Source organism: Scatophagus argus, chromosome 11 (genome assembly GCF_020382885.2).
Source record: "Scatophagus argus isolate fScaArg1 chromosome 11, fScaArg1.pri, whole genome shotgun sequence".
Taxonomy (NCBI): domain Eukaryota; kingdom Metazoa; phylum Chordata; class Actinopteri; family Scatophagidae; genus Scatophagus; species Scatophagus argus.
The window spans coordinates 19894241-19918131 of NC_058503.1; the positions used below are offsets into that span (position 1 = coordinate 19894241).

General features: G+C 42.7%; 1 protein-coding gene across 1 annotated transcript; it reads left to right on the forward strand.

Moving 5' to 3' along the window:
* The first annotated feature begins 5514 nt into the window (after positions 1-5514).
* cavin2a (caveolae associated protein 2a) lies at positions 5515-23595 on the forward strand. The gene is made up of 2 exons (XM_046404792.1): positions 5515-6253; positions 19666-23595. Exons 1-2 carry the CDS (start codon positions 5696-5698, stop codon positions 20545-20547), a joined length of 1440 nt encoding a protein of 479 aa, XP_046260748.1. The 5' UTR covers positions 5515-5695; the 3' UTR covers positions 20548-23595.
* The last annotated feature ends 296 nt before the right edge of the window (positions 23596-23891 follow it).

A 23891-nucleotide genomic window follows, 5' to 3' on the forward strand; every position in this document is an offset into this window, starting at 1 on the left:
CTGTGATCAGTCTCAGAAGGCCCTGGGTTTATTTGTGGTAAACAAAGATTCTTAAAGGACAAATACGCCTAAACCCTTATCCTGTTTTCAGCACACATCCACCAGCTCACACACAAATAAATCCCCGTGCACACTTTCACTTTCCCAGCTCCGACTGAGATGATAGGCACTTTGCTTTGGAATCTGACACTTAGAGATGAAACTCCCCATCTCACTCCTTACCATTCGAGACACGTTGGCACTTGCAGGCTTGTTTTCCAAGGCATTCAAATGTAGATAATGCACATACCTTTGAATAATAAAATTTCCTCCATCAGTGCTGTGAGGGGAAGTATCTGCTATGAATGAAATAACGTCAAAATCAAACCATTTGGCTGGAAAGCAGGCAGTTGTCGTTCAGGAATCCTCACTTTGGAAACTGTGAGGCTGAATGACTGGCCAGGAGAGCCCTCACATCGATTTTACAATCAACAAACTGCATCTCAACTCTTTTGGCGGGGAAGGATTGGCCCATTGGTCTGAAAATTGATGGTATTGGACACATTAAAACACAGACTCACATGGACAAACAAGCACACACACACACATAGTCATTCCTCACATTTTGAGGGGGTGTAAAGCTCAACACCTCGAAAATTGGTCCATTAGCTTCACAATTGATAGCATCACCGAAATGACACACCACAGAAAACACATATGCACTCTTCTACAAGGCCACCTTTAAGTGAGCGTGTGTCCAACACACGCTGGCCTGCGAAAAAGGGTCATTTAAAGATCCATCACCATCTGTTTTGGTCCCAGCATGCCATTTTCCCCTCTGCGGGGGCCTTTGATTTAGCGACAAAAGGGTACCATTGCTTCCTTCTTTCCCACTGTGCGACCAGACATCCAGTCTGAGCTGGTTACACAAATACAGCCGGGAATTCATCGTATCGTCACAGGTATGACCACCCATGTGGGATTGCATTTTAAACACCAATCAGGGCACCTGTTTGTTGTGTCTGATGCAGATATCACATAACCAGGAGGGTGCAGTCATCAGCCTTTAATGCTGTGCAAGCAGATCAGTTTAGTGTCAAGCTGGATTGCATGGGTGTAAATCATAGTCTTGCAAGATGGAGGACAGTCATCCGTCATCAGTATTCACACAGGGGTACCACGAGATTGTATCCTTGTATCACCTTTGCTGTTGGTCACATTATATATCAATGACTGAAAGACACGATAAAATTTGCAAAAAATGGGGCTCTTGAATGCCTCTTAACTGACGATGAGACCAGTTACAGAGCTGAGAGTAACCTAAGATAATGAGTTGATTTTGAGCGCTGTTATTGAAAGCAAGAGAATGGCAACGCTAACTCTAAGGTATGGTTGCCAAGGTTCTGCAGTGTCTCTGTTTTTTAAGGAAACTTTGCTGTTTCAAAGTGGACAGGACTAAACTGATTTAGCAATTTGAAAGATGAAAGATGAAAGTGACATATTTTGTCATTGGAGGGAACTCACTCCAACGAAATTTGTGCTCTGCATTTAACCCACCCAAGTGACGTGCACACACACACAGCAAACCCGGGGCAGTGGGCGACCGCGTGCAGCGCCCGGGGAGCAGTGGGGGTTAGGTACCTTGCTCAAGGGTACCTCAGCCATGGACACCGGTACGGGGAATTGAACCAGCGATCCACCGGTTACGGTTTCACTCTGCAATGCAACTCGAGGGTCAACAGGTGGGTTGGAGATTCTGATGTGTTATGCTAGTGGTGGTTAACGTAGCCTCCATCTCAGATGAGGAACAAGCCACAGAGGTCTCCACACCCCAAGGTTTGTTTGTTTGTTTTTTTCATTTCAAACTTGTAGTCTGCAGCACCAACTAACATCACACTTTAGTGGATTGCAGAGAGCTCCTTATAGTGCCTCAAACTGAGTTTTTCTCGTAGGCAGTAGCACTCGCCGCAACCTGTGTAAGACTGTGTAAAATGGGTCCCTGCTGAAGTACTGCTGCTTCTTCTTTGTAACTGTGGGTGTGTCAGTATTTACATGAGAAGCTTGCACCTCATTAAACTCACCTAAATAAGCAACTTTTGCTCATTATGATTACTATCAGTATTGTTGGTTAGTCTTGTATTTTACCTCAGGAGCTACAGTGTGACCACATCCTGCATACTGTGCATTTAACAATCTATAAACGCATGCAGTATCAAAGCAGCCTTAAGTGAAAATGCAGACAGCACACGTCCTCTTCGACATTATAGCATAGCATCTGTGTGTGTGTGAGAAACCATCATTAAAGTCCCCATGGAGTCTGCCTCGAGGTGCTTCAGTAGCATTCTTGTATCCTCTTCCAGTGGGAACTGAGACAAACATGTGACCTGGAGCCACACAGAGGATAGAAACCAAATCGGCGTCTTCTTAAGCCAGCAAATGCAGTGACAACGACCTTAAAGCATGCAAAGGTAAAAAAAAACACAAAAAAAAAAAACAGAGAAGAAAAACTACTCTGTGCAAATGATTCAGTATGTGTGTTTAAGTGTGTCAGACGTTGTTCCTGTCCAGAATAGAAGTTGACCATATTCTCAGACTTTTTTCTCAGGTAAACAAAAGAACTTGCCTTTAGGAAAATAAAAATAAAACTTCTTACTTTATCATAAATGCTTTTAAAATAATGTTCCACTGCACGAGATTTCATATTTGAAAAAACGTGTTCATCAGCCAGTCATCCTCCCGGGTGGCTTGCCAACAGCCAACGGTTACAGCGACACCACACCCCCCCACTGAAGCTTTTGAAGCAGCTCCAACAAGGTTTCCCAGGATACAAAGCTCATTCAGTGAATGCGACTTGCAGTGGCATGTTTGTTGAAATTATGGAATATTCTGGTTGATGTTTCTGTGGCAGTAACTTCACCCATTACTTTTTCTTTCTTTCTTTCTTTTTTTACAGTACGAGTACAGTTATGGAAATTTTCTTAAGCAAAATAAGAACATTTCAAACTCGTAAGCTTCTGACAGTAAAAAGAGAAAATAATTTAAGGGAGTGAATCATGATCACCTCCAGCAGAATATAAACACATGAATTATGACTGAAAAGTTTTAAAAATTCGCTGCACTGTTTCACAGACTGTATTAAATGTCAGAATCAGGTCATGCACTTGCATTTCTTTGCCTCCAGAGGGCAATTTCTTCCAGCTGACGTGGAAAGATGTCCATCCAACAGATCTTTTTTAGCCCTTTCTCTAACACGACGAGTGCATGACAGCATTGTTTTTACAGTACATTCTGTTATATGTGACTGTAAGATTAACAGTGAGAAAAGATCCCTTAAATAAATAGTAAGCGTTGCACCAAAATAAGCGAGGGAAGGACAACATTCTTTGACACAACACTGGGTATGTGTGAAACTCATACCACACCATTTGGAACACTGGAGGAATTCAGGAAAGCAGAAGATAGGTTATAGAGATAGGAGGAAAGGGGTGGGGGGGTTGAGGGGGGCAGTTTGAAGAATGGCAGGATGGGAGCGTCATCCCCTCCACTCCATCCCAGGGGTGAAAGTGGGAAAAGTCAGAGTGCAAGCGGTAGAAACTGGAGGTCACACTTTCATGTTGATGACAGAGTGTGTCTCCTAGGAGAAACGCAGTGACAGAGAGAGAGAGAGAGGGAGAGCGGGGTTAGAAACAGTGAGGTTTTGAAGAGGTGGAAGGAAGTGTGTTTTGGGGCAAGTGTGTGTCTAGCACTTTCACTCTACTTTGACAGCTTTGAAGCTTGTTGAGCGAGTAACCTCAAGAAGAGGTGTTAGTCTTGGATGTGGAGATGAGGGGAATCTGTCAAAAACACTTTTGACTACATGTGTAGATGGTGGTGAGATGAAAAGGTGGTGAATGGCGAACTACATGTCAGTAAAGGTACCATTTTCTTTTTTAAGAAACAGATTGATACGCTGCCAAACACGTTTATGCGCTGTCTTCTTCTTAGATTGATACTAGTGAAAAGCGGATTAAACTGGCTGTGTGTGGAGCTAACAAAATGCACCCTGCATATCTCTACTCCATAATTAACATATCTCGTTTATTTAACCTTTATAGTAGGCCTATAAAAGAGATCATTGCACTTGACCAAGAAATAATCTCGACTATAACCCCCATAAAACTCCTGTGAGTCATTTCTACACTTTGGTTTTTGTACTGATTAAACAAGCAAAATGCACCGCAGATGAGCAGTCTTTAGAGGTGCAGCTCATTTTACTAGAACCAGACCAGCCGTTTCTTCCTGTTTCCAGCGTTTCTGTTAAGCTAAGCTAACTGTGTCCGGCTGTAAAAGTGGCATCAGACTTTGTGTTTTCCTGAAATATGAGTCAGCAGATGTGAAGGCGGGAAAACTTAAAATCACTCAGCGAACACTGAAATTACAACACAATGTAACAAAATCAATTATTTTATTAATGTGGTTTGGAAGTGAGGAGGACTGTGCACTGTGCCAACATATTTTAATGCTGTCCTAAGGTGTGTCTTTTCTCTGTGTACACACCAGTGGTTGCAAGGCTAATCTCAGTCTAAGGGTGTGGATATTTTGTATTGATTTTAGGTGAGATGGTGCCTGACCAAGCCCGCGCCATGTCAGGCAGAATCCAATAAAACTCAGGTGTTGTCTTGCACACTTTCCATGCTCTGCAGTGATAAAATGGATTCTTGTCATAGCTGCAATGCAAGGGAATTAAGATAAAACACACATGCTCCTCTACCTTCAATGCACCCAGACACTCTTGCACTAATTTCTGTTCAACACCATGCATTTACTGGATTCTAAACATGTTTGACTGAAAGAGTGATTGTGCTACTCTGAATGAAATATTTACAGTGATGTTGACAAAGAGAAAGATTGAGAGAGAGGCCAGGGATTCATGCCAGGGCACAGATGAGCTCATTGTTGAAACAGGGATTTCCACATTTCCATGTCAGTGTGCCCCATGCCATGACACAGAGCTGAAAAACAAGAGGGGAGAGGAAAGGGGCGCTCATGGGGCACACGGGGAAACGCATACATACACCAGACCCTGGCCTAAAGAAAATACACTCGTTGATTTATCTCAGCCTACCACGTGTTGGTGGAAAAATTCATATCGGCCTCTCGAAAATACACGAATCTGGCCTCTCTGGATTGTCATTTTATCTGCTCTTCATTGTTTAGTTGGACACACATGCACAAACACACACACGCACACACTCATCCACGTCCCTCTGTTTCACTGAAGCTCAGCAGCTACAGTTTGGCATGCAACAACATACCAAGTGAGTGCAGTAAACAAAGGCCATCACACACGTTTTATACAGACAGGCAGGCACAAGTGGAACTGTTGGCAGTCACATGGAAACACACAGCGACACACACACACACACACACCAACTCAAGCGCTATTCTGTCAATAGGGCTAGGCCTGCGGTAGGTTTCCATAGCAACCACGCCCCTCCCTTTTGGCTTGCAGGGGAGGTGTTTTGAAAGTTCACAGCGTGTTTGTGCGTGTGTGCGCGGACAGAGAGACAGACAGGGGCGTGGATGCCGAGTCAACTGCAACAAGTAAAACACCCTGCGCTCAGATCCCATCTGGAGCAAGTGACAGCAGCGTCAAAGCGCCAGCAGAACTTCCACTCAACTCAAAGCGTTGAGGTGAATTAGCTCTCACTGCGGGACGTTTGAGCACCTGTGAACCATGGAAGAAGAGGCGTCCCACACCGAGCCCAGCAGCGTCTCTGGCAGCACCCAGGCCCTGCAGCAGCAGCAGCAGCAGCCAGAAAGCACGACCGAGCTCCTCATTCCGAGCTTCAGCCCGTCTTCCGCGCCGTCCTCCCCGACCCCGACCGGCACCCTCTCCCGGCTGGGCTTGAAAAGCCCCACCAGCCCGACCGCGCCCGCGCCGGGCAGCCCTGTCGACCGCGGCCAGGTGAGCGCCATCACCGTGGTGGCGCTGCTGGACAAGCTGGTCAACATGCTGGAGTCTGTGCAGGACAACCAGCAGCGGATGGAGCAGCGGCAGGCCGACCTTGAGGGCGCCGTGCGGGTCGTGCAGGGGGACGTGACCCGCCTGTCCAAGACGCACATCAGCACCTCCAACAGCGTCAGCAAGCTGCTCGAGCGCTCCCGCAAAGTCAGCGGGCACCTGAAGGAAGTGAGGGAGCGCCTGGACAAACAGGCGGTGCAAGTGAAGAAGCTGGAGGCAAACCACAGCCACCTGCTGAAGAGGAACCACTTTAAAGTGCTCATCTTCCAGGTGAGGGAGCACAGTGACAGAAAGAAAAATCACCTTAGTACTGCTTAGTGTTTTAAGGATTATTTTTACAGTTTAGGCCCCAGCTAAAGCTGCATTATAGTGTTGGAATCTTAAAGGGGCACTCCACTCATTTAAAGCCAGTTTACTAGTCAGGAGGAGTACTACCCACCTACCCAACTTGTGAAAATAGTTGTCTGAAAGTGTGAAAAAAAAACAACCCTAGTGATGTCATCAGAGTCATTTCCTGTTGAGCTTGAGACTTAATATTTTTAACTAATTGAGATATGCATTATACAAACTGGAGGCTGGAAAAAGTTTGCAAGTGGGAGGCAGCTTGATGGCATCTAATGAAAGCTATCATGCTGTCAAGTTGCTTTATGGGAAATGTAGTTACCAGTGTTTACAGAGTCTAAAGGTCACAGTGTCCCGCTATTGTCTGCAGGTTCAATTATGTTTTTATGTGGGTTTTTTTTCTAGAATATATTTGCATCATGAAAACCTCTTTGGGGCTTATTGCTGTGTGTGTGTCTGTGTGTGTGTGTGTGTGTGTGTGTGTGTGTCTAAGCCATATTTGCATTCGTATTTGACTGCAGCTGTGGGTGTGTTTGGATGTGAACACATTTCTTGTGTGCCTGCTTGGCAGAGAAAGGTGATTCGCTTTATGCACATCATTATATTTTCAACACTTAAAACTTGTTGAACAGGACTCAGGCGGCTTGTAGAGATGATGCAGTGAGCTGTTTGCTGTTTTCTCAACCGGGAAATACATTTCAGACACACCACTAGTAATAGAAATGTGCAGCAAAGTTGAATATGATTTGTTTTCTGAATTTAAGTTAAGATCTTAACCATTTTCTTACCCATGCATGTAAGACCTATCTCTGTCTTGCCCTCTGAGCATGTGCGTGTGTGTGTGTGTGTGTGTGTGTGAAGAAGGGTGTGTCTGGGAATGGAGCTATAGTATAATGGAGGAGAGCTCAGACACAGCCTTTGACTGGATCTGTTTACACCCCACAGTCATAATTCAGACAGACAGACGGCTTGTGGATGGATTTAGCACTTCAGCTAGCACACCACACCTGTGAGGGTAAAACTCTATACTGCCTCTGAAAAAAAGCTCTAAACATCCCAATTTCCTCAGGAAATGGCAAAGTATGAGGAATATCCTTCCATAACCCATCTCTCGCTTATCTCAAGGCATAAAAAATAGTTGGAACTTACTTCTGTTTACACAGCATGTAAAAGATAGACCTTAGCTGTAACCCGGAGTCTTGATATGCAGATAAAAACTTTTTATTTGTCATGCGGTTGCCATGCGAGATGAAAGCGGTTCCATGCCGTATTTGATGAATGCATTTCCACTCAACCAAAAAGATGATCTCTGCTTGCTCCCCAAGTATGGAGCATGCATGAATACATGTGTATGTGTGTGTGTGTGTGTGTGTGTGTGTGTGTGTGTGTGTGTGTGACTCCATCCAAGTGTGTGCCCAGGCAGTAAAGGGGGGGGCACTGTTGACACAGCCAGAACCACTGAGAGCTTTTAACCGCTGCTGTTATCTGGTTTCCAGGTACTGTACTGAGGCCCTGTTGTTCAAATGCAACAGGTGCCAAGACCTGTACCCTGTATGAGCTGGCTCTGTGTGTCTCGGGGCGAGGCACCACACATCGATTTGAGTGAACCTCTGGTCAGTTTTTGTTTGCTAGAAGGGTGTGTGCTGTTCCTTTAGAGACAGTGAGAGTATAGACAGTGTTGCTTGCTTCCTTTTGGGTTTTCCTGGCTGCAAATATCTATTGATTTTCCCCCTCAGATGCATCACATGGATGTCTTCAACAAGTGCTTTTTTTGTTTTTACTCAATATTTTCTGTATTACCATAATTGGAACATGTATGCCTTCCCCTTACTTTGCATATCATGAGTGTTATGTTGCTCATAACCTTCAGTTAAAAGCTGACTTCTGCTGAGATTTTTTTCTCTAACTTTGAGTGAAACTTTGAGCTGAGCATTCGTAGACGAGTGAAGCAGGGCCAGGTATGACCTCAGCGGTGTGTGCGTGTGTGTATGACATGTGTGTACGTGCAGGTTGCCCATTGGATGTTAAGCTGAAGTGTTGGGTCAGGTGTATGCAGTTACAGGCTGCTAAATGAGACTTGGCGTGCCTGAGGGGAGCGGGAAATAAAAGAACTAAGTGCAGCCCTTGTTCCATCTCGTCCCTGAGCTTCTGTTGACTCTTTTCTGTGTCCATCCATTTCTGCTTCATCTCATCTCTTTTATTTTCGCCTCCAGGACTGTGTGGACTTTGTCTTGATTTTTCCCATCGGGCGTCGTGCTCCAATGTTCTCTTGTGATACCTTTTGATTTATGATTAAATGTCCAACCATTTTTCGCTTCGCTCTGCTTCTTTGTCTTTGATACAAACTCCAGCTTGCACACAACCACTTTTTTTCCTCTTTGGTCAAGCCACCTGTCCCAATTCCCTGAAACTACATGAAAGCACATGCTGTGCGACTCACGCTTCTCTTTGATAAAGTGCATTTTTCTGCACGCCCAGGAGCCAAACTCCCTGTAGCAGCCCTTTAGCCATTGGCTGAGGGCCCCTCCTCCTCCTCCTCCTCCTGTTCCGCGCTTGACAAAATTGATCACCCTGTACATGCCAGCTGACGTGGAAACAAAGAGGGTTTCAGGGTGTTTCACATGTCTTCTGCACGGAGCAGGGGTCTATACCAGCTCCAGGCTTTGGCCACCGTTGGGTCAGAAATGACAGCGTGGTCTGCCGCTCCGCTGCGTTCCTGTGCATAATAAGGACTAATGAGGACTTAATTACCCCTACTTGGGCCTTGTTTGTTTGTTTTTGTGCACCAGTGCTTTTCCTGTCTCTGCATGCCCCCCCCCCCTCTAGACCTTTTCTCTCTCTCTCTCCCTCTCTCTCTCACACACACACACACACACAAGCTAATACACACAATCCCCGGCCATCTCCAGTGTGTACAGTGTTGAGACTGCTACGGTAATTACTTTTTGGAAAGGTAAACTCTTTCAGATGATATTTTCTTTTTCTATTATCGGCTCATTATCTGAGTGTTTCAGTATCACCCTGGACATCTTATAACTTATCCTGTTTGCATCATTGTGGCCTGCGACATGAAATACAGCTTTGGAATGTCATTTCCTGCGACACTCGTCATTTATTTCTGAGTAGTTCTTAATCTCCCCATCTGAGTTTATTTCACAGCGGAATTTTATCACAACAAACAAGTCAGCCACAATGGCAAATTGAATTGGAAGGCTGTGAGAATTGAATTTGATTTGTTCTCTTGCTTTTGCTCACGAGGGCCCGACTGAGGGTTTTGCAGTGAGAGGGGAGTTGTGTGTGGCTCTCTGAGCGGGATGTGAAGAAGAGGATGTTTTGGTGATTGTCTGTGTTTTTGGGATCCCTAATCGCAGTCAGGGCTTTCACACACTATCAAAGAACGTTCATATCACGTTGCAAGGAAAGAGAAACGTGCTCCCCAGCCAAGCTAAACACAGTGTCTGCAACAAGCTTTTGTTTGCAGACGTTGTGCTGTAGGAGCAGCAGTGACTTTTCGTTGATTCAGTTGTTTCTCATTATTCAAATATACCTGTGTTAAGTCATCGTTAAGTCCTCAAAATAAACGAATTTCAGACTTTCTGGTTTGTGAAACTTCCACAGTCTATCTATCACCACATCCTGACTTGTCATTCAGTAGATTTTGTTGCATCATGTAGTTTTCAAAGGTCTAAAGGTTTTGAGTGATTGGCTTAACTTCAGTCACTGTCATTTTGTTTGCTTTGCTGCCAGTCATCACAGTGCTTTTGTATATCAACACTTGACCAAAGGTTATGACTTAATCTTAGCTCTTGAGCAGGAAGTAGAGGCTGTTTTTCCACACTCTGTTCAGACTCTAAGATGGAGGACAAACTGGTAATTCCCAGCCTCGCCCCAAGCTGCTGCCTTCTGTTTAAAGACACAAAGCTCAGTACTCTGAAGATAAATAATATAATAAATAAGTAGCGTTCCACCATGTCAGGTTCATTTGGGTCCCGTCTTGCACACACAAATCAAATGTGAAACAACTTCAGCTTTACTTCAAGAAAAAGCCTTTAAACCGAATCCCAAAGAAGAAACAGCAAGCTCAGATGTTGAGAGTTAAACTTGAGTGTAAAACACTTCTTCAGCTTGCCTCTTCACAACCAATATATGCTCATGGGTAATTAGATATTTGAGTGTAATTATCATGCACATATTGTGTGTGGGTGTGCGTGTGTGTGTGTTCAGTGCAGAATCTCCCATTATAAAGCCATATCCATCTACACAGGTTGGAGCAGGTCGCTGGCTGTAGGCTACAGCAGAGATTTGTTGTGTGCGTCCCTCGACCAGGTGATGTATTGCACCAGTTTATAGCCCAAAGCAGTGCTAGCTGTTTCAGTTCATGCAAAAATGCTGGGTCTGCACATTATCGCTTTTTAGCCCCGTTTGAAGCAACAAGGAAGATGACTCTAAGTAGTAGAATAGTTGCTGTAAGTACGACACAAGAGACAAACTGACAGAAACAGAAATCCAGAAATGTCAAATAAAGAGAAGAACTAGTCCCAGCAGTCTCAGACCCCACGGTTGCATTAAGAAATGCTATGCGACACAGTATTTATTTACTTATGCTGGATTTGGCTTGTTTGATGTGAAGAATGAGATGGTTCAGTTGATGTCAGGCAGGAAGCGTGTTGTGAGATGTGAAACAGCTTCCACAGAAGGAGGAGAAGCACATTCCAGCAACCCAAAAGCCATCTTATTTACAGGTTGTGTCTTTCTCACGGGAATTTCTCAAAAAATGCACAGAGTCAGTGGAGTTATAGCAAGGCAGGTTCACTTCTTGCAGCAAGGAGACAAGTCAGGGCGGCGGTACAGAGTTGTCTGAACTCCAGCTCGCCTGTGATAAAGTTAGCCCCGTGTAAGCCTGCATTGTGGACTCTACAGCTTCACTATGACAGGGCTCGGATAACCTCTGAAGCTCCCGTTGGTCAGTGAGTAGCCTACCTGTTCACCATATCCGGCTCGTCGTTACAGCACGGTGTCTCTGTTTCTATCAGGACCACATACAATATGAAAATGTGACGTGGGGGAGGTTTGGAGTCGTGTCAAGCCTTCCTTTGAACCGAGTGCATGACTTCATTTCAGACAGATAGCTAGCAGCCTGTTACTTGTTGAGAGTAAACAGTGGTGGAAGAAGTACTCCAGGATATTCCCTGTCTGTGTTTTGCTATTATGTCTGATGTTTTTGGATTAATGTTACTGCTGCATTAATGTCAGTGTTGTGTTTTACTGCTATACGGTCATACACTAATTTTAACTACTTTATGTTGCTCATGTATATGTTGCATGTATATGCTCATGTATAACAGCAATGTATCACATTCTATAAGCCCATCATATGTTTGTAGCGTGGCTGTCCTGTGAGGACCATGTTTCTCTAAAAAGTCAACTTTTCACAAGCTCAGAAAAAGATTCATTTTCCAGCCAATTCATGTGGCTTTTTACAGAGTTTATTTAGCTTAAGAATTTGGAGAATTTTCTCAACACATAAAGGAACAACAATCCTTTTGGTTATCACAAACATGCAAATTCAAAATCAGAGAATTTGAACATATGTGATTTTAATTGAAAGGATACGTATGAAAATTAGTACGTGGAAAAGTAGCTAAAGCTGTGAGACAAATGTAGTGATGTAAAAAATACAACAACCTCTGACATGTAGTGGAGCAGAAGTGCATTGTAGGATAAAACGGAAAACTACCTCAAATTTGTGCTTAGGTTACATGTCGCCAGCTGTCAGACAGGAAAAGCTGACTACAGCTGCACTCAGCCAGTTTCAGGGCTCTGGTGTTGTGCACGTTGGATCGCTCGAATGGCCTCTTGAGCCATGTGATGAATACGAGCAGTCGTTAACAACATCAATTACATGCACTTTTCTCCTTATAACATGTTTGCTACAGATCTTGTTTAATAAAATGTAGAGCACATGTAAATATGGTAATATGGCATAAATAAATCATTTAACCCTGTCAGTGACCAGCAGTACACATAAAGTGATTTTAATGCATTTTGTCCAAGTTGTAAATGTGATTTGAAGCCTTGCTGGAGGAGAGCTGATAGAAGACAGGCCTCGGTGATAAAAGAACAACAATAGAAAGAAGAAAAAAGAAAAAGTGACCAAGTGTCTGTTTTGTCAGTTACTAATAACACGATAAGAGCGAGTTTGAATAAGGGGTTGCCTGAGTTTGCTTATACTGCATTGGTGAAAGACGTGCATGTGGATGGGGAAGTATTACTTTAACCGCTTGCTCCTTTGCCTGTCACATTCAGGTTTGACAAGTCTGCCCAACTTTTTCAGTCTCAGAGGCAAAAGTAGTGTTGCAACTGCACATTCCTGGTGTGAAGGTCTAGTTTTAAGAGCTTTAATACCACAGAAAAGTGACGATAGAGCCTGAGAGAGCCTCAAAAACATGGCATGCTAGTTCAGTGCTCAAACTGGCTTTTAATCATGTGATTTTCATTTGCTGTGGACTAAAAGAATGGTTTCCCAAGTTGAAGCTTCAACAAAGCAGTAGGTACAAAACAACAGAGCAGTGTGTGCAAAGATTTAAAAAAAGGTAGCACCTGCAAAGACAGTTTAGCCTCCCAGCATGTCCCACAATGCATTGCACTTCTCTGTCTCCAGAACTGCCAAGAGCACATATTTAGCATGTTTTTCATAATGCTGCAGGTACTGAGGTAATGACATTAAGTTCTTTTGTACACTTGCACTGTAAAGCTCTTCTTCAGTCTGACTTGCTCTTTTTATTTTCAGTTTTCTCTTCACACTTGCAAGGCATGACAGACAGGCTTGCACAGCTGGTGACAAACCAAAGGGAGTTATCTAAATGGTTAAGGTAGTCTGGTATTCTTCTAAAGATGCTCAGCTTCTTATTATACAAGCAAACAAAAGAAAACCAAATATATTCTTTTGACTCCTCCTATCACATTCCTTATTTTTTCTGTCATTAGATGTCAGGACTCTAAGTGTCTGCTCCTTCTTGACTTTTCAAACCCACAGTGTCCATCCAACCCACTCGCCAAGGCCACAACTTCCATGGCAGGAAAAGGGAAAACAATGGCCGCGTTGGTTCTCAGTGTTCTTATTTCTCGACTCTTACATAAAACACAGAAAATACAGCATGTCTTTAGATAACACGATGACTTCCCATTTTCTCTATGGACACTCTTGCCCTCTGACCTCCGTATGAGGTAAACATTGTGACAATTGCAGGCAGTCTTATCAAAAATGCTTATGGTATCTCTGCACAGCCCTTATCAAACAATGGTTCTGATAGGCCCAGTTTGGGGATTGTGCTGCAGCAAAGCACAAAGGAGGACCTTGGCAGATGTGAACAAATGAGCCAGGGGAGATAAACAGCAGAAACAAAAACTGTAAATTCACAGGAATTTGTTGTGGTGACACAGCTGAGGACACTCATTAATCATCATACATGCAGAGGGGAAATTGCGGGTTTAGTGATGTGATCTGGTTGATGGAGAGGAAGTGCCGTAAGTGCACAGATCCAGTCAGCCATGGGCTTATTATAATGAATACCATGCCATGTATTAAATTAATTCTGAGAATATATAGCAGAATATGAAACATATCATCATCCAAGGTGCTCAGACTGCTCTCCTGCAAATTAAGGGTTGAGCGAATAGGTTTCATCAGACATCAAACATCATCATTTATGTCAGCAGGAGTAATCGCCTCTCTGGATTGCCACGATCTTCATTCTACCGACTCGTCAGAATGACATCGCGCCTGAATTGGTTATTGTGTTGTGTGATTATGCAAGCTTGCCAGGCCAGTAAACATGTCGTGTTTTCTTTCCGTGAGGCAGATATGGGAGGGGTTCGGATGGGAAAGAATGCTCTAACTTGTTATGTAAAGCTTCATCAGTGTTAGGCCAGGAGGTATGATTAAAAGTTGGCACAAACGTGTTGATGAGATATTTATGATAGTGTTTGTCACAATTTGAGCATACTTGTAATGATGGTGTGTTGTTGGGCTAAGATCTTAACTGTGTTGGAGAATATTTGCATGTGGAATTCTTAGTGTAAGGCAGCTTGCAGAGTACAGTGCACAGAGTGAAAATTTATCATGTTACCCCGTCCCATGACAAACAGCAAAATTCCATTTCCTTTCCTTCCTACTTCCTCTGTCCACAGATGGCTTCTTGCACATTGGGGTGAGTGTCGGGGCGGGGTGTGATGTTACTGAACAAGCTGGGATGAACTGTAAAACAACTCTCTGCTCTGTAATAGGAAGAATGCAATCAGAACATAAGCAGATGAAGGCAAATTTGCTTCAGGGATGAAGCTTTGTGCATGTGCGAGTGTGTGAGAGGGTACAGGGATGATTAGTATTAGGGACAGTGTTTTGATTGGATATCTTGAATGAAGGTAGGTTGTGTTCCAGATGAAGAGGATGGACACATTCAGAGGATGAGGGGAAGATGGGAGGAAATTAAGAGAAGAAAAAACATACTGAAATTTATCTTTAGAACTTTGTTTGAAATGTGCATAGCAAAAGTGTAACGTCCATCGATACAAAAGCATCTGAAGCTCTACATTCTTGAAGTAGCATTCAGTTTGTCTGCAGTCTGTTCCCTCCCTCCTTTTTTCTTAATAAGCCTCCTGTCTCTCTTATTCTGTAACAAAGTAATTGCAGGGGCTTGACAATAGCAAATGTGTGCACACATGCATTTGTGTTTGTGTGTGTGTGTACGCGGGATGATGGCTTGCCCTCTCATTGGTGCAGTCACCCGGAGGCACCTGACCCACTGTGCCAACACACCTGTACTAACCTCGCCTGCTAGGATTAAGAAAACCTCCATTTATCGTCTGAAGGGCCAGGAAGAAGCACCTGTTTAAACTGCAAACACATGTACACACACACTAACACACATAACTGACTGTATGCAAATCTGTCGGCTGGGTATTATGGTCCAGCTGTCGCTAAATAAGTAGTTTCCTGTCTTGTTTTGAGTGTGTGTGTATATCGATTCGTGTATTTGTGAGGTTTATTTTTCCTCTGTGCATATGTGTGTTTTGAACTTCGTCTATAGCGTACGTGTTTCATAATCAAAGCAGAGCGTTAGGTAGGTATAATGTTCAAAATCTTAAGTTAGCGTGATAGTATGCTAAAGTTTGCAAATTAGCACCAAAGAGATTGACGGAAAGGTCTGTTACTGGAAAGTATAGACAATTTGTTGAAAGATGAAAAGGAAGTAGTAGTAGTAGTGTGCTGCGTTGCATGTATGTTCAACCAGGGATAAGTTAAATGCAGAGAAAAACTTAAGTTGTGTGTAAAAAATATACTGCCACATAAAGTTTCTTCTTACTTTTTCTTTTTAAAATGTTGTGACACTGGAAGGAAAAATCAGTGGATCACCCAATTCATTAGGATTCATCCTCTGGACACCATGAATGTATTAAATTTCCTGGTAGTCCATCCAGAACAGCCCAGTACCTTTACCCATATAGTGTATTTGTACATATTAATACTGATTTCAACCATTTCACCCAGCACTACAGAGAGGGTTACTCAGGGTAATGTGAGCCCATTGGAGCTCTTTCAATCAGTGGTGACTCCGTCCTGCCCCACCCTGATAGGTCAATAGAGAAGGAGACTCCAGAGAACTGACTTACATAAACTCTGGCTGAGTAACACCTAGCAGGACTTGCAATTAGATAGCAACTGTAAAGTGAGCTCTCCATTACATAAGCATGCAAAATATCTTTCAAGCGTGTGACAGTAAACTTGCAGTCGCTCTAATGGAACTTTGTTCTTCTCTTTTGGCTTGCTCCAAATGTACAGTATTTTAATTTTGTTTCATGTTGAACTCCTCACACAACATAGTTTTAAACCATGACCAATGTATAAAAAAACATGGCTGTACAAAAGTACACACTGCCACACACATACTTGAATGCACACATATCACATTCTCTAGTGGATAATGAGTGCTTGCTTAGAGAATACATTAATTAACAGAGTTCCCAAGAGAGAAACACCAGGATGTGAGCTTCACACACACACACACACACACACACACACACACACACACACACACACACACACACACACAGGACAGACACGGGTCAAATGGTATTTAGGAGAATTTTGTTTGCTCTTACTTGCTTGCCAAGATTGTTTGGGGTTAAACTGGGGACACAGTATATTACTGTTTAGTTAACCAAACACATAAACATCATTTTCACCAGTAAAACCAAATACATGTAAAACATGAAGCTGGATTAAGTCAAGACTAAGGGAAAAGACAGCGATCAACACTTGAATGCTGTGTGACTGGTATAAGCACCCTTCAGTTAAAACTGACAACGTGAAACTTTGGTTATATTTATCCCAAAAAGTAACACTTGAACCATTTTAAATCTGTTTTACTGCAGCTGGTTTAGTGCAGTAGGTGATAGGTGAGCTCACTTTTCACTGGAGGGTGTTTGAGTTTCAGTTGACACCTCCCACACACACACACACACACACAGACCCACAATGATTATATCAAAAACGTTTGAGGTAAATCAGAGAGTCAATGGCATGCCCAGACTGGAGCCGAGGTGCTAAGAATTTCCTAAGACTGAATCTTTAGACGTTCTTAGCACTGCCAAACTTTCTGAGAAGTTTAGTCCATGTTGGCTGTTTCTCTGTTTGTGACAGGTCACATTTTAGTGCTTGCCCTTAACATAACTCACACTTTGTGCAGACTAAGACTATTTGACCCTATGTGACTTGAAATGTACACACAGAAAAGGGAGTCAAGTGAGAATTTTGGATTAATGTCTTCCTATGAGCAAACCTTCTAGTATTTCTTTAACATCTAACGTATCCAGTAGAAGAGCCATCGCCCACATAGCTGCTGACTTTCTGATTCAGATTTTGCATGAACATGTTCAGATTGCTGTACTGTCTCTGTGGGTGTGGCAGACAAGCAGCAAACTAGAGCATTCAGCTACGACAGGAGGGAGATACAGAGAACAAGCGTTAAAGTGAGGAGTTACAGTTAAACCAGGCAGTGGTAACCAGAGCTGTTCTCCAAGGTGCTGCCTTTGTCTTTTTAGACTTCAAATTACAAACCTGCAGTGTATTGCAACTCCCAGCTCCTTTAAGGTGATGACATATCCCTAGTGGCTATTGATGGGATATAAAAACTCACATCTACATAGAAACAGTTCCTTGGTGTTTGGCAAGTATTACGAATAATGAGGAACACAAGAGAGATGAGTTAGATTTATTTAGAATGTGATATGTAATTTATCAAGCCTAAGTAGTATCTCCTGCTGTGCTATATATAGTGATGTATATTCTAAAGTTATAAAACATTCATTGTTTTTCTCTTTTGCTTTACCCTGAAAATATGGCCCTGTTTTGGAGATCGATGTTGTGCCTTTAAGAACACGATGGCAGATTTATCAGCGTTAACAGGGGGATACAGCACATGCCTGGCACAGACCAAAATTGTGAGTCATGCCTGCATGTTTGAGATCAAGGCAAAAGATATCAAGTGTCTACAAGGTGGTAAAAAGTGGAGGTATTGTGCACGACTTTTCACCTATTTTCACGCGCTTTTTATAAACTACAAAATTGTTTGGGTGTCTAAATGCAGTGCTGTGGACTGCTGTGGATCGGATTAGGGTTAAACTGCAGTTGAACATAATCTTGAGTGCTCGTTTCAAATTGCCTCTGGGTTCCCATGGACAGAGTTTATGCAATTACAAAAGTGCAGAAAGTGCCGCAAAAATTCTAGAAGTGGTTTTGGGAAGGAAAGACACCATACTTTCTTGTGTTGAACTCAGTGTTGTGTAAGTATAGTGTTTGACGCTATAATAACAATATTGTTGGACCATTTAATCACTGGAATTGTACTTTACATTATAGTTTTGTGTACTGTATCATCTTATCTCACACAATTGACTGACTTCACAAAAACTGCAGCATATAATATCATGTCAAAATTGGTTTGAATTGGCTAAACTTGTCCACAGGTACAATAACACTGTCCTTTTCAGCAAAAACACTCCACTGCTGGAGAGTGAAGAATGGACAGAAGGCAGGACCATCTGGTTGGCCCAGTCCTTAAGTATGTCTTAATGACACCCCAGAAAAGACACATTGTACACGCCTTCAACAACCTAAAGCCATTCAGTTGCTTTAAGTATTCTTATAATGTGTCAAGAGCTGCCATGCATTCTTTGAAATGTAGTCATACTTGCATGCTGAGCCACTCTTAGGTGCGTGGTGCGCAGAAACAACTAGTATTGCCAAAAGTATGTCATTCCAGTGTGTACTGAGGATGACTGCAGCCCACACTGCTGCTTGATCTTGACATGTTCTGAGGTTAAACATCTCGGATATGAGTAACTCCACTCCTGCTGACCTGTGACTACATATATTTTGAATTCCAAATTGTAGCCACAGGGCTCATTAATAGTTTAAGCACTGTGGGGAGTGTGGAGGTCTTCATTCAGTTCAATCAAGCCTTTCTTGGATTTGATTTATCATGGGCAAATGAAAGTATTCATGTTAACTGGTGCAGAACCTGAAACATAAAAATGTGCCTACCTGCTACTGTGCTACATTAACTTGACTCAAAACAAAGTATCCACTGGTGATATTGTAAGATGATGTCACTGGGAGGTTTTCTTTTTGAGTATTTCAAAAGTGAAGTGGAGTATATCAACCACTTAAGCTGCACCATCACTCTCCTCTCACTCCTGGGTGTGAAAGGATGGGGGCAATGGGGGGTAGGAATTGTAGCTTATAAATCCTCAGTGTGTGCCCGCATTTTTGTGATTGCATGATTGCGCACAGATGGATACACAGCAAGTAAAAGGGAGGAGAAAGAGACAGAGGAGAAACAAACTGAAACACAATATATTGAACATACCGCTCTCCATCTCATTCTGTTTGTGGTGTTGTGTTGCTGGATGGCAGAGACAGATATATAATGGAGAGAAGTGTGTGACTCCTGCAGAAAACATGTGGAATTTCTCAGTTGTCTTGAGGAGAAGACTGGAGAGGCATGCAGAGACTGGTTTCCTCAATCTTCAGCAAGCAGACCAATCCGACATGTGTGGTGTTTGAAACATGCACCATACATTTACTCTTGCCGAACAATGACCAGAGGTATACATTAATATATGTGGCTAAGATCATCATGGTCAAGAATTCCATGAAAGTCAGTAGTTCTAAGAAAGATAACATGAAGGTCATTCCTTGTCAAACTAAAGAATCATTCAAGCAATTATGCTCATTCATGACTGACAGGAATTTTTTCTGTCCTTCTGTATCCCAATAGGAAGACAATGAGATCCCATCCAGCGTGTTTGTCAAGGACTCCGTCAAGACCCCACAACCAAGCCAGTATGATGCAGAATCCACCTTGCCTACTCCATCTGTTGCAGGTTCTATTGATTGCAGCCCTGCCCAAGAGGAGGGGCTTCAGACCATCAGCCTGTCCTCCGAGGACGAGAGTTGTCTTGCAGAACTCCCAGAAGGGGAAGAGATGCTGATGGGTGAGGAGGCAGTGGGTTTGGGCACTTCCCGCCAATTTGAGAGAAGGGCTGATAAGTTCAAGCGTTCCAGCTTGAAGAAAGTTGATAGCCTCAAGAAAGCCTTCTCGCGCCAGAGCATCGAGAAGAAGATGACCCAGATTACCACCAAGATTGTGCCACCAGAGAAGCGTGAGAAAATCAAGAAGAGCCTCACACCTAACCACCCCAAGAGCCCGACTGCCAAGAGCTCCTCTTTCAAGGTGTCTCCTATGACCTTCAACGTCAAGAAGGTCAGAGACGGTGAGGTTCCCACACAGGATACGAGCTCTCCGGGAGAAGAAGCCCATGTGGAGATTCCTCCTCTGGGAAGCCTAGATGGAGAGACTCCCTTGGCAGAGGTGCATACTGAGGAAGGTGTTTTTGAGGAGATTCAGGAGCAGCTGAGTCCCTCCACCCCAGAGAGCTTGAAGGGAGAGCTGGCGATCAATGGAGAGGCACCAGCTATTGAGTGCGAGATAAATGGTGATCGTTGTGCTGGCCTGGCGGTTCCAGAGAATGATGAAGATGTTGGCGAGGAAGAAGAAGAGGAAGAAGAGGAAGAACAAGAGAAACACAAAAGTCCTGTTGATACAACAGCAGATACCCAGATTACCACAGCTACAATTTCTGTAGAGCAAGTGTCTTAATGTGATTTGATTTTAGCAAGCATCGGTTTTAGTTGCCCATTTTTTTCTTTTCTTCCTAAAGTTTTTACATTTATGAAAGCCAGGCAGGCTCAAATTATCCCCCCATTGTAAACAGTCTTGTGTTCTTGCGATGAACACTGATATCCATCAGAAACAGACTCTCTACTTCCTGTGGTAGTGCATCCTTGGACCATTCCTATAACACTACCTTTGATTATCACCAGCATAGTCCACTTTGACACAAACTGCCTTAGCAATTACACAACACAATGTCAGAATCAGACTCCAGCACACGTGTTTCCCTACACCCTGTAGCAGGGTTGTTCCAAGAAAGCAACATTGCAGCAGTGCACCATAACTCACTCCTATCAACTGGTGCTCACCTCTTCAGTAGCTGCACATCTCCAGGGCGCTGGGCCAACCATCTCCCTCTTGCTGTGTTTGTTTCCCTCTGGAGCTCTGTTCCACACTGACAGATAGCCTCTTTGTTCTTTGCGTTTTTTGTGAAAAATAGTAAATCTTTGGCGAAAGTGGTACTGCCCACAGCCTGTTGAGGCAGTATGTTGCCAGGTTCTGTAAGAGTTGGAATGGGGAGTGTCTGAGTTTTCAGTGAAAAGGTCCTGGAGTGTTTTGTAGTGAACTAGAGGTTGTTTACTGAATTCTTTCTTCTTCCTCTTCTTCACTTTGGACCTGTGCTGAAGCACAGAGCTTAACTAACAGTTGACTATACTTCAGTAGGATGAGTGGGACTGCCTTATCTCCTGTCCCTCAGGACTTCCAGCATGACACTTCTGTCTTTAGTGTTTATGAACTAGAACTCCATATGAGCTTCATCTGGTACATCAAAATATTTTTGGAATTTATGTGCCAGCTGAGCAAGTAAGAATAAACCTCCAGATGCTGAAAGTTGGAATAGATTTGAATTGAAACAGTCTAAATGTTTTTAAGAATTACACTAATCTGTAGTCTTAAGAATTGTAAAAGATAAAATTATTCGCAAATATCATTTAGCATGTTTGTGCTCAATGACAATGATGCAAATGAAGGACATCATTGCAGGATAAAGGATCCTCTAGGTGGCTTGAAAAATACTTTAGTGAAACAAAGAACCAGACAGGTTTTTACACTGACATACTAAGCCCTTTGTCTTTTCTGCAAGGCAACTTTGTATGTCTGTGTAGAGATTATTTTGTGTTTTTGAGAGGCACACTACTCTAGGTATTTACACCTTACACACCATAAATTTGTTCTTTATGATAACTGTCTTGTGTGTGTATACTTTATACAGTGAATGCATCTGTGAATTTGTTTCTGAGTGATACTTGGATTTCTGTAAGCAGTTGTTCTTTCAGGAATCAGCAACTTGCATGGTGAAACGTTTACTCACATATTTAAGACTTAAACCCTATCTTAAACATTTGCTGGGGCTATATCACTAAATCCTCTCTTCCTCCTAGATGTATGCACACACATACTCCTACATTACCTTTACCTTGCACAATCTGGTATGAGTAAATGTACTCCTGAGGCGATGGATTCCTATGTTTTTGTAGATATGAGTGAACATAAAACAAGCCTTACTTTTTTTCTCTCTTCTGAGGAATTCCTTGCAGTTATCACTTTATGCGGCATAGTCAAGGCTTGATGCCAACTACATAAACAACTACAACTACCAAGTATGTTCTATTAAGTGACCTTCTTCTTGTTAGATAGATAGATAGATAGATAGATACTTTATTGATCCCGAGGGAAATTGCACATTGTTAGTGCTTTACCAGCCTGGATTACAGATCTAATGCCATGACTGCCCAAAAATAATTTAGCAAGTGATACCAGGTGCCAAGGATCTCGATGCTAGAGAGGTCAGAGGAGTGGATAAAGGCAGAGGACAGCGTTCCTAGCTTTGATGGATGACTCCTGCTCAGCCCATTTTTCATGCTCTTTGCCTCCTTGTTGAGGCAGTGCAAGGAGATGAAGAGGCATTCTGGAGCCACAGGTGTTCTCCCCTGGTGGAGGCTTCTGGGCATGAGGTTATAGTGCAAGGTATGACAAGTGTGGGTGTTGGGAAATGTGGTAAAGGACTTCAGGTGTTGGAAAGGATGGTGAAGTTGCCTTGGAGTGAGCCATACAACACAGCTTGGCAAGAAGTGTCAAAATTGTTCTGTTCCTATGCATTAGAACGAAGAACTGAAATATTATGTCTGACCTACACCCAACTATACAGATTATTCTTCCTCGAGATAAGACAGAGCAATGGATTCTTCAGGTCAAAATATTGTGCCCCAAATATTTTGAAGTCTTAACTATGCAAGAAAATCACTATCAATTCTTAACTAAGGCCTGGTATACATAGGAGAAATGAAATGGCAGAATTATTTTCAATCGTAGTTGACTTAAGGCCTTTAAAATGCTTGGTGCCTTTAAATAAGGGATCTTTAAGTAAAATAATTCAGCATGAATGATTTTAAATAACTTGTTACCTGTGTTTATTGAATGTGCTTAGTCACTCTGAGGTTTTGTTCGTTTTAATTCTTCTTTGTATAAATCATCTTACTGAAAAGGGATCGAACACTAGGTTTATGAGTACTACATTCTGTTTACTGTAGAGGTTAAAATGTGACTGGCTTTTAGGGATTTTCTGCTTATTCATGCAAATGCATTATATTGGTGATATCATTGTCTGCTAACGTTAAACATGACATATTTAGATTTGTGTATGTGTGTGAAATTCTGTTTTTATTTGCCTTGAAATCAGACTGTTTAAACTGGATCATATATGAGAACTTTTTTTGTTGGAAAGTTCAAACACCAGATAATCTGCAGCATTGTCAGGTAGTGATATTGTCTTTAACATCATCTTTGTTCATACAAAGCTCTTACTTTCCTTCAAACCAAAGAAATTTCCTTCACAGCAGAAGATTCCCTGCCACTAAAGTGTTAAAACGGACTCCCCCCTGACAGTTGTTTCGAGCATATTGTAAACATGCAGACATTTCTTTTCAAAATGTAGTATATTGTATACGTCAATAAAGATTTTGTAACATTAAAGTTTAGTTTGTGGTCTTTGTTTGCAGTTCTTGAGATGAAAGGAGGTGAATAAATGTCACACACTTCATGTTGGATAATAGTAGTTCATGTACTGTGCGTCACATGTGTTATGATCCCAGTGACTGCATGTTTGACTTAGATGCCCAAGGAAACTTGTGGTTAAGTTTGCTGTCTCTTACACCACTGCAGGTTTGCAGATAAACTGTATGTGAGTGTTGTAGTCTCATGTAGGTTATAGGGTAGTGGAAGATTAATCTCAGTGGAGGGAGTGGTTCAGTTGCTAAATCCTTATTTAC